We start from the raw sequence: 17,963 nt of genomic DNA on the forward strand, positions 1-17,963 counted from the left end.
CCCCTCCTAGTTTATTCTCACTAGCTGAGGTTTACCCTTAAACCTTGTCAGACGGACTTTACCAGAATAAAAATTTTAAATAGTTGTTGACTAGTAGCTTTGATGTTTCTGGCTTCAGTTTTAATAAATCTGTCCTGGGGAGGGACATGATTGCTTCTTGAAGAGAACCACAGTGACAGAGAATAGTGATAAAATATTTGCTACAAGCATTGTTGGTTTTTTTGTTCTGTGTTGGGTTTTTTTTGTTCTGTTTTGGTTTTTTGTGCTAAACCAAAAAGGATTGGAGTCAAGATTTGAATTCACTAAATATTTCAGTAATTTCTATATAAATCCTAGTGATGACTAAAATAGGGTATTTTAAAAAAAAAGTTTAGGTATCTTTAAAAGACATTTGCAATAGTTCTTTATTAACCTGGTCACTTTAATTGCTAAGATTATGTTTCACAAGGTACATGATGGTTGGGTGATTAATTTTTCATATCAAAGTGGTGATAGTTGCAAATATTCTGAAACAGGCTAATTATAATTACTTATTCAGATACTGAATATGAGAGTAACTGTATGACCTCGTTGGCTTGTGGTGAAGGTCATACTGTGTATTTTTTGACATGACTTTATGGCAATGGTGATATTTCCATTTCTTTTAGCTTGTTCACAGAAGTATAAAGCTAATTATGGTTATTTAAGAAAGCATATTCTAGATACACATAAAGATTATGTCTTTTCTTTTTGAAAAATAGGAGCAGATGTCTCAAGTGTTAGATGCCATGTTTGAAAGATTGGTCAAAGAGGGGGAACATGTGATTGATCAGGGTGATGATGGCGACAACTTCTACGTAATTGATAGGTAAGTTTTGCAGTACGTCACTTCTGAAACACAATGAACCTTTTGCGAAAATCTCAATGGTTATTGCAACAACAGACAGATTAATACACCATAATTGCTCTTTGCCTTCATTCCTACATGACAGGCCCTATAACTCTGCTGTGAATCCCTGCAGTGAAACCACGCTAGATTGTGCAAAGAGGCCAAGTGTGGGGAAGAACTGGTTACTTTTGGTTAATCTATAAATCTCAGTCCTGCACTGGGAGCCTCCTCCTTTGTTAACTTCTACCGGAGAGGCAGTTATGCCCGTTACATGGTTTCAGATGCCTATTACAGCGAGAACAGAAGCATGACACAGCCCCTGGGATATTGAATCCGTGTAACTCAGTCTTTATTATGTTTTCCAGAAAGGTTCTTTTTGGTTCACTGCCAAGCAAAACACACTCATCATTTTAAAAAAATTCAAATATTTCAGAGGGGCCTAAGATGGAACGTTTAAGTGTCTCTTCCTCTTGCTTCAGCATCATCTAATCAGCAGAGGGAGTAGTTCGTGTCCCCCCAGAAATTGTTTCTGCATTATTATACTCATCTCTTAAAAACTCGACAGAGAAATTACTTTGAGTGAGAAGGCCTGCATCTGTATTAAAAGTCTGATTTCAGAAAACTTAAGTTGGGCTTGACTTCATCAAAGGACAGCGTGCTTTGAGCGGTAATCAGGTACCAGTCCTGAAATGGAAAACGGGAGCAGTCGGCACTGAGTCTCCCTTTCTCCACTTCTGTAACGTGGTCAGGGAGTGTTTATAGGACGTGTGGAGTCCCCAGCGCCTCCCATTTGCGCGGAACACAGGCCGTCTCCCACCCTGATTTGCTGGATGACATTTGCTTCTCTGGATTGAGTTGTGTTCTGCTCAGAGGCCTCACAGAAAGTCACACCCCATCTGTCTGCTTAGGCCTCGTTTCCTGGTTGGGGCTCTCTGGGTGGTACCTTTCTCTCATCAGTGGTGTGTGGTCTGGGTCCTCCTGTCCCTCATCCCTAAGGCCACAGTGACCTGTAGGGCTGTGCTAGCCAGGGCTCGGGGGGACGCTGTGATTTTAGAATAGAACAGAACCAGTTGTCCCACATGTAAATTAAAGTCACGATTTTGGTACCCTGAACAGCTTTCATTAATGAAGCACCTCAGAAATTCTCTCAGCTGTTTAATTGTATTTATTTGTAGGGTATATGAGAACCCTGGATACAGTAGAGCAACACTTTTCTTTCAGTAGGTATTTTGACTGTAAAAACCCCTTACCTTTGTATTTGATACCTTCCCTGTTCAGTTAGAACCATCATCACCCTTTTGACAGATGAGAGTTCTCAGGTTCGCAGAAGTGATGCGAGTCGGTGCAGGTCACCCAGGTGATCTGGCATCCAGGTCTCTTTCCGGGGCTCCGCCCTGCTGAGGTCTCACATTCTCGGGGAAGAAATCCTATTCCAAGTAGGAAATGTCAGAAACGGTTTTAGTGCAAAAACATAAATAGTGTAAATAGAAGAATTAACCTATACTTGAAAAATAACTTCATGAAATAGATTCTGGAAGGTGCTTCTGAAACAGCCGTTCCACCCGTGAATTTTATGGAAAACCAGTTGTTCTCCTCTGCATGAATGTCTTTTGTCTGGTGTCTCCTGTTTTTACCTCTGTTGTATCTTTTCCATCTGTAATCCTTTCCTGATCTCAAAAGCACTCTGTTTGGTCTTTGCTCGGGTTCAGCCAGCAGGATAAAGCCAACAAACTCCTCGTGTCTGCCCGCACGGGTGTTTCAGCAAGCCTGGAAACCATGGTCTCTGATAAGTCACAGCGCCTGCAAAGACAGCGCTCTCCCGGGGGAGCGTAGTTTATAGAAATACAGGATCTGGACGACACGCAGTGCAGTGACATGCAGACGGGGTTTTACTGGCCTGGAAAATGAATTAAAAGATAAGCACAGAAAAGCTGTAGAAAGACCAGGATCAGATACTTAGTCTGAATTTCTACCACTTTTTGCTGTAAGTTGGGGGTCAGTCTAACATAAAGGGCCAGATGCTGGAAAGAGCCAGAGAGTAAATGTTCCAGGCTTTGCAGGCTATGCCGTCTGTGTCGCAGCTGCTCAGCTCTGCAGCCGCAGCACAGGTCAGCGGCAGATAACGTGTGAATGAGCTGGTGTGTTTGTTGTTCCAATAAAACGTGATTTTCGGAAGCAGGCAGCCCATCTTGGGCCCCAGGTTGCCGGCCCCTCCTTCAGATGACAGGACCCTCCCTGTAAATACTGTATAGTAGCAGCCGACCAGATTCTTAGAGCTGTGTTCTTTTAAAAAGTTATTTTCTTCTCATCTCAAAAGTAATACATGTTCATTTTGGAAACCAAAACCTCTTTAATTAGATAGCAAATGTCCCCTGGAACTCTCCACAGTTCTTACCCTGAGATCACTGCTGGCAGCAGTTTCATGTGCATGAATTTCCAAGGGTTGCCTTTGTATGTCCTGTTTGGTTGCAGTCTCAGTTATATTTTTATCATTTGTTTGATTATCTTACCAGCTCGTTTAGCCTCATCGCCCCAGCAGGCACACAGGTCTTCCCCTAGTCCCCTGATGGTCCTTCATGCTTACCTAGAACTGGCAGAGTCTGTCATCAGAGGGGAATTGAAAACCAAAGCCCATCCTCTGCTGTTGCCCTGGGATGTGTGCTAAGTCTCAAGGAGGACTCCAGTTGCCCAAACATGCCCATGGGAGGCTCCCAGTGCGTCCCCAGGCTCCCACTGCTCCCCGGGTGTGCAGACCTCTGCCAGTGGTCGGGGAAGAAGCTGCACGGCTGGGCCAGGGCGGCGGGGAACTTCCCATTGATCACCCTTCTAGACATTTACAGTTTTATCCAGGTCAGTGTGTTATGATGTCCGAGCAGCAAGACTAAGCAATAAATGATTAAAAAGAATGAGATTTTACTGCACAGGGCTCATGTTTTATTGTAATGAGATTTTACTGGAATTACTTTCACATCATCTTTCTTGCCTGTCCAACAGAGGAACATTTGACATTTACGTGAAATGTGATGGTGTCGGAAGGTGTGTTGGTAACTACGACAACCGTGGAAGTTTTGGCGAACTGGCCTTAATGTACAACACGCCCAGGGCGGCCACGATCACGGCTACCTCTCCTGGTGCTCTGTGGGGTTTGGTGAGTATTTATCTGACCTGAAGGTTATTTGTAAAAATCGCGATGACAGAAGCCAGGGAGCTACCATAATTTAGTTCTCGTAGGAGGATTTATTTGGTCATCAGAGAATTTATGAAGCAACGAGATGCTGAACTGTTGGGCACTTAGACTGTGCTGAGGTCAGTCTGCGTGTTGTTTTCCCGAGTCCAGTCGGGAGCTCAGCCTGCTGGCTGCGGGAAAGACACTCAGATCCAAAACGCTCCTCTTTTACCCACTCTTGAAAACCAACCAGCCACACAAACAAACGAAGCCTTCAGGGCTGTTTTCAGATGGCTTTCTGCGGTAAGGACTGTAACCTATGGTTCCCAGAGTGAGGGCCCCTGGCCTGGGAACTTGCTCGAAATGCAAACAGAGGCCCCGCTTGCTGATTCAGGCCGGCCGGCCCAGGGACTCTGGAGCGGGGGCCCAGCCGTCTGTAGTTGAGCTACCAGCCCATCAAGTGATGGTGATGCCTGCTCGAGAAATCACTAGAAATGCAGCCTCATGGTGTAAACTGATAGGTAACAACTTTGCACTGCCCAGCAGCTGTGGAGAGAAGAAATACTTGATAGCTGTGCTTTTATCTGAATGCACATTACAATTACTTGAGGGTGTTTAAAAAAAATCCTCTTACCTAGGTCCCACCACGGACAGGTTTCATCAGGTTCTCAGGGTTGGGACCTGGGCTTTTAAAATGCAGTTCTACAAGACTTCAGAGTTAGTTTTAGGCCATTTGGGAGAGGTGGGAGGGAGATCCTTTCCATCCATGATATTAGGATGCCGAGTGGCTGACCCGTGTACAGCTGATTCTGGAAGACTGTTTAAGCTGATGCTCCAGGCTCACCTGGGAATCCAATTAACATGCAGATTCCGATGCCCTGGGTCTGGGATGAGGCCTGTGATTCTGCGAGTCTCATAAGCTCCCAGGAGACACCAGGGCTGCCGGTGCCCAAAACCCACTTTAAGCAGCACCTTGCTTTATGGGAATGTTGATAATACTTACATTTTCTTTTCAAATTGTTGAAAACACCCCTCCCTATAGTTTCTGTATATGTATATGATCTTTATTGAGGTATAGCCAGTTTACAATGTTGTATCAGTTTCTGATTTACAGCATAATGCTTCAGTCGTACAGGAACATACATATATTCATTTTCATATTCTTTTTCACCATAAGTTACTACAAGATATTGAATTTGGTTCCCTGTATTATACAGTAGAAACTTGTTTATCTATTTTATATATAGTACTTAGTATCTGCAAATCTCGAACTCCCAATTTATCCCTGCCCTCCCCTTCCCGCCAGTAACCCTAAGTTTGTTTTGTGTGTCTGTGAGCCTGTTTCTGTTTTATAAATAAGTTCGTTTGTCTTTTTTTTTTAGATTCCACATATAAGTGATATATGGTATTTTTCTTTCTCTTTCTTATGTACTTCACTTAGAATGACGATCTCCATGTCCATCCATGTTGCCACAAATGGCATTATTTCATTCTTTTTTATGGCTGAGTAGTATTCCACTGTATAACTATAGGAAAATTTCTTTATCCAGTCATCTCTTGATGGACATTTAGGTTGTCTCCATGTCTTGGCTATTGTAAATAGTGCTGCTGTGAACACCCTCCCTATAGTTTTGATATGCAGTTATTTCTCTTAAATCCTTCTGTGGAAGGGGGAGATGTTGAGATGACAGGCAGTTTGTTAACAGTCTGCTTCCAACGACAGTAGCGTCACAGAGGTTACACATTAACCATGGTGTAGCATTTGACTTAAGTGGATTCAGCTGATAAAAAATCTCCCTTGATTGGAGAAATAAGGCATCACGTGCATTTCTTCTTCTTAGAACCAGGCAGTTACTGTTGACTTATTAAAAATGTGATGAGTCACCTTTTAAGTTGTGGAAGGAAAACTGAAATTGTTTCAGGTGGAACAAAACTTGTCCTCTAAAGTGTTTTAAAGGACCATCAAAGATTTGAATACCCAAAGGCAGCCAAGTAAAAACTGCAAACCTGAGCGGACTTGGCCCCTAAGAGGCTTCTGCTGTGGGTTCAGTCTAGAGTTGGTGGCAACCTGTTTCACTCCTGAGGTATCACTTAAAGTGGGATGGCCAGCCAGGGTCAGGTTGTCGCACGGGATAGGCAGCTTCCTCCATGCGTGTCCTGGGAACAAATTCATGTCTTTGGCAGGTTGGCCCCTTTGAGTATTGATGGAACCTTAAACTAGGTACAGAGGCCCAGCATTTCCCAGTGTGCATGGTACTCAGAAGGATGAAGCATTTTCAGAGATTTTTTTACTCATCTGTATGTGTTTTAAACTCTATAAAAGTGGGCGGTTTGTGATGATCCCCTTGGAGTAGGTGCCTAAGTGCAATAGCTGTTTTTAAAAATTACAGTGATTCACATCATCTGTAAATACTTCAGACCTGCTTTCTTAGCAGCTGGCGTAACTAACCTAGCCTTTCAGAGAAAGTCGAGTAGAAAAGAAATTTTCCTTTTAAGATGGACAGGTTGGAGCCCTGCCCTGTAAATGCAGGTGTAATGAATGATAAGCAGATCTCAAGAGAAAGGTCCTTTATGGAGCTTTCCATAGGTAGACTGTGAATAGTCTACCTTTGTAAATAAGACTAGGTCACTGTTAGCCTTGGGAGATTAACGGGTCTTCACGGTCCTGCTGTGATTCAGAGAGGTGGTGATAGAAGTGACTAGGATGGAAATATTTGAGATGGGACTTTCTGGATTTTGTTCATAGGTCACAGTGGGTGTGAGGAGGGCCACTAATAGGATATTTTTCCTGAGACATGTAGCTCAGTGTGGTTAATTTCTAAATCGCTAAGCTAATTCTAGTCTTCTCTGTTCATAACATGGTGTTGCAGCTGGCTCCCAGACCTGATTGTGTATTAGAACCACTTAGGGAGCTTTTATTAAACATACAGATTATAATACAGTCCCACATGCAGAGATTTTGTCATTGAAGTCTGGGATCTTAGAAACTTTTTTTTTTAAACATTACAGCTGATTCTGAAGCAGAGCCAGGCTTGGAAATTATTTCAGTATTTTTACTAATTATCTTGAAATTATTTCTCTTTTTAAAAAAAATGATGAGTACAACATGTCCAAATTACAGCCCTTATAAAATTGTAATAAACTAAATTGGAGAACAGGATGTTTAATTTCCTAGAGACTTATTAACAGCCACACTGGCATTTTTCTCTATCTTATCAGTTCATTTAAATTCAGCCTTAATATGTTGGCATAGTAATTTTCAAGTTAAAGAACATATCCCAATTAATTTTATATTAAAATGGTATAGTTGTTTATCAGTGTTTGCCAAACATAATTTTGGCAGCTCTTAACTGAACTAAAATAATGTTTCATAGGAATTTTTAAAGCATAAAATTTATAGGAAAACCATTTTTTGAGCCATTACCTTTAAAATTTTCCCTAGTTCTTAATTTAGTGATGTGCCTTTGAGATTGAGTAGTAAAAACACAGGAACATTTTAGAATGAGCATGATTAACACTGGAATTAGGCTCTATTCAAGAAAGTTGTTTCTCTGTGCACATTAAAAAGAAAGAAAAGTGATAGAATGTAGATGTGGCCAAAAAACCCCAGAGTTAGTCATTTTCCAAGATCTCTCACATTGTAATTGCATGGTTTAAAAAAATTTCTAACGATGATTTCATGAATTTTTTACTGCAACTCGCAAGAAACACATTAGGAAACATCACAGTCAGTGTATATGTTTGTGTGTAACTGAAGTATAACTTAGCACTTTACTAAAAGGGATGCATACTGAGATTTTTCTATTTATATATTTTTTATATACATATAAAATATAAGTATATATAAAAATAAATGCTGGTCATAGATGAAGGTGGTCAAAAGGTACAAATTTCCAGTTCTAAGTACGTCCTGGGGATGTAATATACAGCAGAGTGACTTCAATTAATAGTACTGTATTGTACATATATATTTTTTTTTTTGAGGGGGGAGTTCATTAGGTTTATTTATTTATTATTATTATTATTTTAAATTAATGGAGATACTGGGGATTGAACCCATGACCTTTTGCAGGCTAAGCATGTGCTCTACCACTGAGCTATACCCTCCCCTGTATTGTATATTTGAAGGTTACCATGAGAGTAGATCGTAAAAATTCTCACAAGGAAAAAATGTGGTAACTGTGTGGGGTGATTGATGGATGTTAGCTAGACTCATTGTGGTGACTGGTCATTTCTCCACAGTAAGTGACTGATATATACAAATATGGAATATGTTGTACACCCTAAACTAATATAATGTATGCCAGTTATACCTCAAAAATGCTAATCAAAAATAAAAAGGAGATGTACAAAAAAAAAATGCTAATCACATCTCACCGCACTGATTTCCTAACACTCAAGGGCTGTTATCTATATAGCAAAGGAACTCAATGCGAAGTGAACTCATAGAAACTGAGTAAAATGGTGGTTGCCAGGGGCTGGGGGTGGGGTGGGGAGAGGTGGGTCAAAGAATAAAAACTTGCAGCTATAAAATGAATACATTCCGAGGATCCAGCGTACAACATGCTGATTATAGTTAACAGTATTGTATACTTGACAGCTGCTAAGAGAGTAAATCTTAAATGGTCTCACCGCAAAAAGAAATGGTAATTATGTGAGTTGATAGAGGTGTTAACTAACCCTTCTGTGGTAATCATTGCACAATATATAAGTATATCAAATCAACATGTTGTATACCTTAAACTTAACACAGTATTATAGGTTAATTGTATCTCAAAAGGCTGGAGGCAAAGAACAAGTAGCTAGTATGATTTTAAAATGGTGTGACAGCGCCACCTGGTGGATTTAGCCCTCAAGTTACATGTTGGTCAGATTGTTCTGAATAAAAAGTAAACTGGTGCTTTCTTTAAAAAACATGAAAATGACATTTTATATGGCTCTACATTTATGCTTAAAGAAATAAGAATCTGAAATGAGTTGCATTGGAAGTATGATAGTGTTTTTATTTTTTTTTTATTGAAGTATAGTCAGTTTACAATGCTGTGTTAAGTATGATACTATTCATCTTTTATTTCAAAATCTTGAATTATTGTTTGTTCCTTACTGGGAATAAAATGAAACTATCTCTTCAAACTTTCTTTCCTCATAAAGTCTACCTTTTAACTGTCTTCATATTTGATATTCTACCTTTAGGACAGGGTAACCTTCAGGAGAATAATTGTAAAAAATAATGCCAAAAAGAGAAAAATGTATGAAAGCTTTATCGAGTCACTGCCATTCCTTAAATCTTTGGAAGTAAGTATGTTTGTGCTTTTATTTTATTTTGCTTTAATCGCTCCTGTTTTGTTAGGAATAGTTAGTTCTAAGGATAATAATCTAACCATATTTTAGTTAATAGTTCTTTGAATAATAATCTATCCGTATTTTCATTTGAAAAGATTCAAGAGTGTTCAGATAGCTCAGTATTTCTTTTATTGCCTATAACTGCATTTGTTTTATTGTTTATACCTAATAGGCACCTATGAGCATCTATAACAGATTTATAGGTGGTCTGTATCTAAAAGCAAACTTCAAATAGTCATGTAAATTTAGGCTGCAACCACTAGTAATACCTTACAGGAACAGGTTATCTAAGTACAGGACATCTTCACTGGCCTCCCCTCCTCCGTCATCTTTGCTGTTTAATCCTCTTCTTGTTTCTACTTAAAATTGGCATTCCAGAGTCTCTTATTCTTGGTTCGGGCTACACTTACTCACTTGGTGACCTTGTCAAATCTCCTGGCTTTAAGTATCTATTATTTTGATGCCTCTTAAAATTGACAGAACTGGGGAGGGCCCTGCCCTGAATGCCAGGCTCATTTATCTAACTGCAGATTTAACATCTCGAGACTCTGGGATGTCTCAGACTCTGTCTCATACCAAAGACACATCCCAAATCTCCCCCTTTCCCTTCCCCTTCTTAGCAGTAGCAATGCCATCCTTCCAGCATCCTGGCCAGAAACTTTGGGGTTGACTGACTCATCTGCTGACACGTGTCTTGGTTGGCTTGTCAGTGTACACCTAGTAGATATTCGGGCCACGTTTCAGAATGCATATTGGACGGCCGATCTTTTCCAGCAGCAGATCTCTTTAAATAAAAATAGATCTGAGGCTGGAAATTCAAATGCCTTCAGAGCTAGGCAAGTAACAAAGATGAAAACCACGCCAGGAGGGGGCTTTGGTAAATTGGAAAACGTGCACTCCATCCAAAGAAACAGCTGCTGGTCCACCAGAGCTTATTATTGCCATGTGGAAATTTGAGCTAAGTATTGCTGAGTGCCCTGAATTTTCAAGAGAAGCTGGAAATTCAAGTTTTTATGTAAAATTTTTTGTTTATTTTAAAATGCGAGCAGTTACTATAGCAGACACGTACACAAACCCACACACCAGTTTATTTGGCCTGTAGGTTACCATTTTTAAACCCCTGAAATAGTTAAGATTATCTGATTAGATTAGTCTGTTTGTTTAATATAGTTGTCCCTTGGTATCCGCAGGATTGGTTCCAGGACTAGGTGATACCAAAATCCACAGGTGCTCAAGTTCCTTACCTTCCGCATCCCTGGGTTCCATGTCCGTGGATACAGAGGGCCAACTGTATATTTATTGGAAAAACCTGCATATAAGTGGACCTGCACAGTTCAGACCCATGTTGTTCAGCGGTCAACTGTATTATCTTTTTTTCCTTTGTAGGTTTCTGAACGCCTGAAAGTGGTAGATGTAATAGGCACCAAAGTATACAACGATGGAGAACAAATCATTGCTCAGGTATAATACTGTTTATTCAGTTTGGGATTTTCTAAAGGGCTCTTATACATTGTGGGTCTTAATACATCTTTCATATTTGTCTATAATTAGTATGTAGTGATGGATTAAATGAGTATGATTTGTATCAAATGACTTGTAAAAAGTGGTTTAATTTATAGCCGTTGACCTATTTGAATATTTTCATAATTCACTCTTAGTGAATATGTATTAAGTCATCAAATGCATTTCTGTATAATTTTATATCTGTACGTGACATGAAAGTCAAATGTATATGAAGAGTAAGATTCATTCGTAAGAGGGAAGAAACAGTGATCGCTCCAGGAGATTTATTAGTAAGGACTCAGGAGGTAACTCCGGAAGATGTGGAGTTTTGCATAATCAGTTCATTGGTGAAGCCTCCTGAGGCTGCTCCCTGATAAGATGAGCCAAGAAGGGAACACACCGCACCGCATACTCGGCTCGTCCCCAGGCGCTAAATGGGGCGACATGCTGTTTAATCGCTGCTGGTTTTCTAAGATCCCAGTTGGAACCAGCAGTCGGACATACGTGCCTCGGTTAGCTACACCTACCAAGAAGTGGGATTTATGAAGACAGTTGAAGTTTACAGATAAAGCATACTCATGCTAATACCTTTTTTCCTAGTTTTTGAAGCATTGAGTGAATGATTTAAACAGACTGTTAAATTCAGTAATTTTTATATCACATTATACTGTATTGTAACCTTTATCTAAAATATGATCTCTTCTTTTGATACATATGAAACTAGATTCAAGGTCTGAGGAAAGAATAGTTGTTTTAGAAGGCAAATAAACAAGTAATAGGCCCCCCCCACTGCCCCCCTCAACAGACTCGCGCAGTCAGGGACTGGGAAGACATGGAGGCAAATCAGAGAACAAGGCTAAGGTTCTACTACATAAATTTTAAAACTGCGACATATACAGTACTTTTGAAATGATTTTTTCAAATTATTTTGAAATAATTACAGACTCACAGGAAGTTGCAAAAGTGGTACGGAGACGGCCAGTGTGCTCACTCCTCACCCAGTTTCTCCCTGTTCATTTTGCATCACTAGTTCAGTGTCAAAACTAGGAAACTGACATTGGCACAACCTGCAGAACTAATTTCACTAGTTTTACGTGCACTTTAAAAAAAATTCTGGTGGGGGAGGTGATGAGATTTCTTTATTTATTTTAATAATTGAACCCAGGACCTCGTGCATGCCAAGCAACACACTGTACCACTGAGCTATGCCCTGCCCACCTTACATGTACTTTGAGCACATTTTGAAAACAAAATTACACAGCAGTTGATAACCTATTATGATGTAAGACACTTGAAAATTTAACATGAAGCTCTTATGAAAACCTGACATAAGGTAAGGGAAAGGAGGTGTATATACTATTCTTAGGCTTTATTTTAAGGTAGTTTTAGATATGAATTGTCTTTTAAGTATTTATAAACATACATGTCTGTACTATAGTATAATCTAGACTCCCCATTTATTTTTGTGATGGAATCTGATACTGTCTTTCTTGAATTGTACGGAGGGGTTCTGAAATACCTGGGTTTCTCCAGATCACTTTGAGAGGCTCAGAAAATTCAGTATCTGTTGTCTCTAGTATAATGCTGTTTAATTTCAGAAGGCAGGCATCCTTGGAAGCCAAGGCAGAGTCTATTCAAAAATAAAAAACAACAGAATACGGCTATGTAGTTAGAAATGGCAGGACTTTCTTTTAGAAGGCTTTTCGGGGCCTGGAGGTGGCTTGTCCATAAGCTGGTATCCAGGGTCAGGTCCCCAGCCAACTGCAGCACAAATGTCTGGACCCAGATGTACTGCCTCCTAAGTGAAGTTTGCTTGCTTCTCTTTGGGAGTCCCTGGATAATCTTGGGTCGCCATGCTATGCTGTTAGGACGATACAGGGTACACGTTTAAAACTTCTTCAGGAGCATGGGAGCAGCTGACAGAGGAGATGCTGATGGAAAACAGTGCTACCATTTCTAACTCTATGCTTTATCCAGGCTGCTGTTGGGGTAGAGTCCTTCCCTTAGTGTTATTTGCCATATTTTCTTTCCTAGTTTTAGCAGAAGTGCTATGGAAGAGAGCCTATCATTTCAAATCATTTTACAGGTGAAGCCATGATGATATAATTGTCGATCATAACCTCTAAGTTGAGAAAGAGAGATGACCTGTTCCCATGGCGTTTCACCTTTTAGGCAAATCTTCTGTGCCCTGGGGTTGGATTGATTTTAGGGGTATGTCAGGCAGCAGGACAGCTGTCAACTAAATTTGCATTTTCACCCTCTGTTTTTGTTTCATTCTGATAGGGAGATTTGGCTGATTCTTTTTTCATTGTAGAATCTGGAGAAGTGAAAATTACCATGAAAAGAAAGGTAAGCATTCATGAGTCCTAAAAATCCAGGGAACATTAGCAGGAACCCTAACAGATTTTTTTGATGTTTAGACTAAGGTTAACTTATTTTTCTTAAGCTGCTTTTATTTTTCAATGACCTTGTCAGGGTAAATCAGAAGTGGAGGAGAATGGTGCAGTCGAAATCGCTCGGTGTTCCCGGGGACAGTACTTTGGAGAACTTGCTCTGGTAACTAACAAACCGCGGGCCGCGTCCGCACATGCCATCGGGACCGTCAAGTGTTTAGGTAGGACTCACAGCCGTGGGTGTGCGTCCCCTGGTGGAAGTTGTTCTGTCCGCACTGTACGTGTTGCACAGATTCTTTTACTGGGTTCACAAGTTTTGTGGGCCCCACAACTTACAACAAGATTAGGATTCACTGCATGATAAAATCAATTTGTAGAAGCCACTTTTTTTCCTTTAAAAAAATTTCACACAGTATATGTTGTGTTTTTTATAGGCTGAAATAACATCTTATTTTTGCATGTTGTTAAAATAAGAATTCTGAGTACCGAGTTTTCTTTCTAATCTTTCAGATGAACAGTGTGCACTATATTCCTCAAAAAAAGAAGGCTAAGACAATATTTTGATAACGTATGCTCCGCCCTGCGGAGTCTGCTCTGCATTGGGGTGCCTGTGGGGAGACTTACTCTTCCTAGTACTGGAAGCAAAGGTTCACGTTTGTCAAAGCACAATAGAATCTTGTCGTTTGACTGTTTATCACAGCCGTGGACCACATCACAGCTTGGCAGAGATGCCATCCTCAACTGGAAGACATCTACATGTAGCTGAGGTTTTATATATGAGAAATAACTTACCTTACTCATGAAAAATATAATTCAGGAGCTATCAATTTTGATGGCGTTTTCTTTAAGAAAACGGATTCAGAAGTAATTAGCCACCCTTTGCTCTTCATCCACAGTTAGCAGAATAAATTTAGCTTCAGTGTTCTTAAGATTTGCAAGAATCCTCGGAATTTTCTTAAGAGAAGTCACTTTTTGAAAGGTTTTAAACAATGTTAGTCAAGTGTTATACTTGGATGAGAAAGAAGACAATTAGAAGCTGACAGGTAATTTCCCTGAGTTTGTGGTATTACTTTAGATAGTAAGAGTAAAAGTGAGCTGAGTGAACTCCCGTTAATTTCTTTCTATAATAAATTCACATGAAATTTGAGAAATACAGAAAAGGTAGGAAAAAGTACCACCACAGCCCAGTGATTTCCACATCCTGTTATATATAATTCTTTCTCATCTTGGTTTTTTTATAATTTGTATGGGTTTTCTGTTTTTATTTAAGCTTTTATTTTTTTTTAAATTTTTTTTATTTTGAGGGGAGGAGGTAATTAGGTTCATTTTTATTTCTAGAGGAGGTACTGGGGGTTGAACCCAGGACCTCGTGCATGCTAAGTGTGTGCTCTACCACTTGAGCTATATACCCTCTCCCCGGGTTTTCTGTTTTTAAACAGTTTTGTAAACTGCTTTTTTCATTCATTATAGCTTAGACATTTTTTTTCCTATTTATTACATCGAATTGTAACATCCTATATACGTAAATAAACACATAAATTATTTAATCACTCTCCACTATTAAATATTTTGGGAGTTTCCCTTCCATCTTTTTTGAGGGGATGGCTTTTGTGTCTGGGTGCATAGACTACCTTTCCATATATAGGATTTTTCCTGAGAAATGGTTTTTCGAAGTGAGTTTTCTTTTTGTGGCTTTGACACACACTGCAGGTCACTTTTATTTGTACTTACTTACATGCTACCAGCACTGGAAGAATATCCATTGTCTCTCTTGTAAACACTGCCTTTTCCCTCTTGCATGTTTGAAAGACAGAAAGAAAGAATTTTAATTTGTATTTCTATGGTAGAGAGTGTGATCATATTTTCATGTGTGTATTATAAATTCTGTCTCAAAAACTGCTTTAGCCAGGCAAGCTAAGCAAGGTAGAGCACGTACTTACAGAAGTGGACAAAATCATTCTTTGGGCTGCCATTTAGAATTGACTAGACAGTAGGATAAAAGAGTAAAAATGATAAAAGGTAACATTTGGTCTTCACAACATGGCATTGTAAACCCCGAGAAGGGAAAACAAGACAGAAAACACGCCCTTGCCACCTTTGAGGAGTTCCGGTTACTAAGGTGGTGACATCAAAACGAATTTATTTAAAAAATTCCAAGGCCTTGCCAGAACAGTCCCTCATCCTTTTAAACCTGAACCAGGAACCTCCCACCAACCTAGAACTGCTTGTCATACTGCCTGGGGACGCTGGCAGCTTCCTTTGGGAAGTGGGATGTTTTTCTCTTTATGCCTTTTTCTTGTATTTGATATTTATCTAAAGATGCCATTGCATTTGTTGATACATGCAGAATAGGTACCATAAATGACAGAAATTGTACAGATTTGCAAAGAATGTCATTTTTTTCTTTCATTCTCCCCTTTTCCTAGCCATGGATGTGCAAGCATTTGAGAGGCTTTTGGGACCTTGCATGGAAATTATGAAAAGGAACATCGCTACCTATGAGGAACAGTTAGTTGCCCTGTTTGGAACAAACATGGATATTGTTGAACCCACTGCATGAAGCAAACGTGAGGAGCAAGAAGACCTGTAGTGACAAAATTACACCGTAGTGGTTAGTCCACTGAGAGCCTGTCTGTGTACATGCCAAGCATTTCCTGTGATTTCAGGTTTTTTCTTTTTTTTTTTTTTTTTTAACATTTACAATGTGTCAGTAAACAGAGTAGTGATTTAATAGTCCATAGGCTTTAACATCACTTTCTAAGAGTAGATCAAAAAAAAATCCACATCCAGAGACAGTGACTTTCTATCCCACAAAATTATTTGACTGAAAGGTTTATTCAGATAATTGTAACATATTGAAAGTATCTGTGTTTAAGAAGTTCATTAAAGGATGTTGTCATAGGCGGTGTGTTCATTTTGACTTACTCGGATTGATGTGTTAGTGACGGCGTCCATGTAAGAGGGAACTTGCAGTGAACCATGCTGTCCAGTGTGGCATCACAGTCTTTGTACAACTCTCACTCTATATAGTAAGTACAATTCAATCGTTTTTGTTTTAGAGTTTTTCTGGCTTGATAAGTTATGTGCTGGCCTTGGCCTATTGGTGAAATGATATGAAACATCATATGCAATTTTAAAAACCTTTTATATTTTTGCAATAAAGTACCTTCTGACTTCTTTGGCTTAATGCCAGTGACCTGCATATTCCAGTGGTTTTTAAGGACAGGCAATTCAGTCATTATGGTAATAGGCAAGAGTCTTTTTAGTTGAGAGATTATTTTCCTCATAAATCATATATTGCTGCTTCCTTTTTTCATTTTGCAACTCGCTGTATTTGTTATCTTTTAACATTTGAGTTTGACATTGAATGTCACAAGTATTTTAGAACGCTCTTTAAACTTAATTGTTGTCTTCTAAAAGCCTAAGAGCTTATTATGTATGCTGAAAAAGGAAAAAGTCTCCTATACCAAAAATATTTGGGGTCCATATCAACCTGCCCACAGGATATTTCTCGGTTCCTCACTGGGCATACGTAACACAGTCCTTTGCAGACATCTCCCATGGGCTTCCTCCAAGGTGGGAGAAAAGAATTTTTTTCTAAGTAAAAACATAGATGAAAGGTATTTCTGCCCTTTCCGGATAGACCATCAGGCCTGGCCGTGTGCTTTCCCGTCGACTCTCAGGAGTGCAGAATGAACTCAGCTGAAAATTGATCTATTTGTACTTCTGCTACATAAAATGCATTTAATTATATTTAATCAATGCAATATACTCTTCCATGATTTCTGGGCCTACATGACCCATGTCTAGAGAAATTCATTTTAACCAGTTGTTCACTTTTAAGGGAGCAACTTCATTCTGGGAAACATGTTTCGAAGAAATAGATACCCGGGTAAATATGTTCTGTGGCTAGTGTGGTCTTATAATGTTTATGGTCTTGCTTGTATAATGAAAATGTGGGTAAAATATGTTAATTGGATAACATACATATAAGAAATATGTTAAGTATACCTTCAGCCACGTCTTAGAACACTGTTTAACAATTCTGCAAACTTCCCCGTAGGAGGAGAGCTTACTACATGAAGAGGACTTGTTTTCTATTTCAGATTTTAAAAGCCATGTCTGTTAAACAAGAAGAAACACAAAAGAACCCCCAGATTCCTGGTTCATCCTTCTGTGTTCTGTATTCACTTTTTCAAGTTACCTGTTTTGTTGCATAAGCTGATTGTTAACTTACAAATGCCTGTTTAATAAAGAACTCTGACCAAGGCTGTAAATGCCAGTTAACATTATTTTCAGTATTGTTGGTTATATTTAAAATTTCCTTATAATAAAGCACACTTTTATAATAAAATGTTTCTAATGAAGTTTTTTTTTTCTTTCTTTTTTTGCTTGTTTCATTTGTATGACTTCCATGGTGCACATTGCACGGTGTGAAAAGCATGGATATGGCATTTGTGACAGCTGAGCCCCGGGCATCGTGTGGCTGGAAAGCATGGCTCTGTAGGGCAAGAGATTTGTTAGAATCTTAACTAGTGGTCATACGTGGTACGAGTTGTGGTATGTTGCAGACTAAGTTGGCCATTTACGATAACCAAGTAAATGTGGCTGACTAGGAAATGTATATTGTTAAAGTCATTAAAATACCTCAAGTTTGAGTTGTGGATGTCATTTTTTAATCACTAACTGA

The 17,963-nt window shown here is 39.3% G+C and overlaps 1 protein-coding gene across 3 annotated transcripts in view; it reads left to right on the forward strand.

Annotated features, from left to right (window-relative positions):
* The window catches only part of PRKAR2B (protein kinase cAMP-dependent type II regulatory subunit beta), an 88,517-nt gene extending 70,890 nt beyond the window's left edge, over positions 1-17,627 (forward strand). Inside the window, exons 5-11 of one of the 3 annotated variants that reach the window (XM_045510510.2) lie at positions 741-847; positions 3,863-4,016; positions 9,228-9,329; positions 10,764-10,838; positions 13,164-13,229; positions 13,356-13,436; positions 15,700-17,627. In XM_045510510.2, coding sequence (XP_045366466.2) covers positions 741-847; positions 3,863-4,016; positions 9,228-9,329; positions 10,764-10,838; positions 13,164-13,229; positions 13,356-13,436; positions 15,700-15,753 — 639 coding nt within the window. In that variant the 3' untranslated portion in view covers positions 15,754-17,627. Of the gene's footprint in view, positions 1-740; positions 848-3,862; positions 4,017-9,227; positions 9,330-10,763; positions 10,839-13,163; positions 13,230-13,355; positions 13,495-15,699 lie in introns of all 3 variants that reach the window. The other 2 variants (XM_010946708.3, XM_045510509.2) reach the window with 2 other exon arrangements.
* The last annotated feature ends 336 nt before the right edge of the window (positions 17,628-17,963 follow it).

The sequence above is a fragment of the Camelus bactrianus genome, chromosome 7 (genome assembly GCF_048773025.1).
Source record: "Camelus bactrianus isolate YW-2024 breed Bactrian camel chromosome 7, ASM4877302v1, whole genome shotgun sequence".
Classification (NCBI taxonomy): domain Eukaryota; kingdom Metazoa; phylum Chordata; class Mammalia; order Artiodactyla; family Camelidae; genus Camelus; species Camelus bactrianus.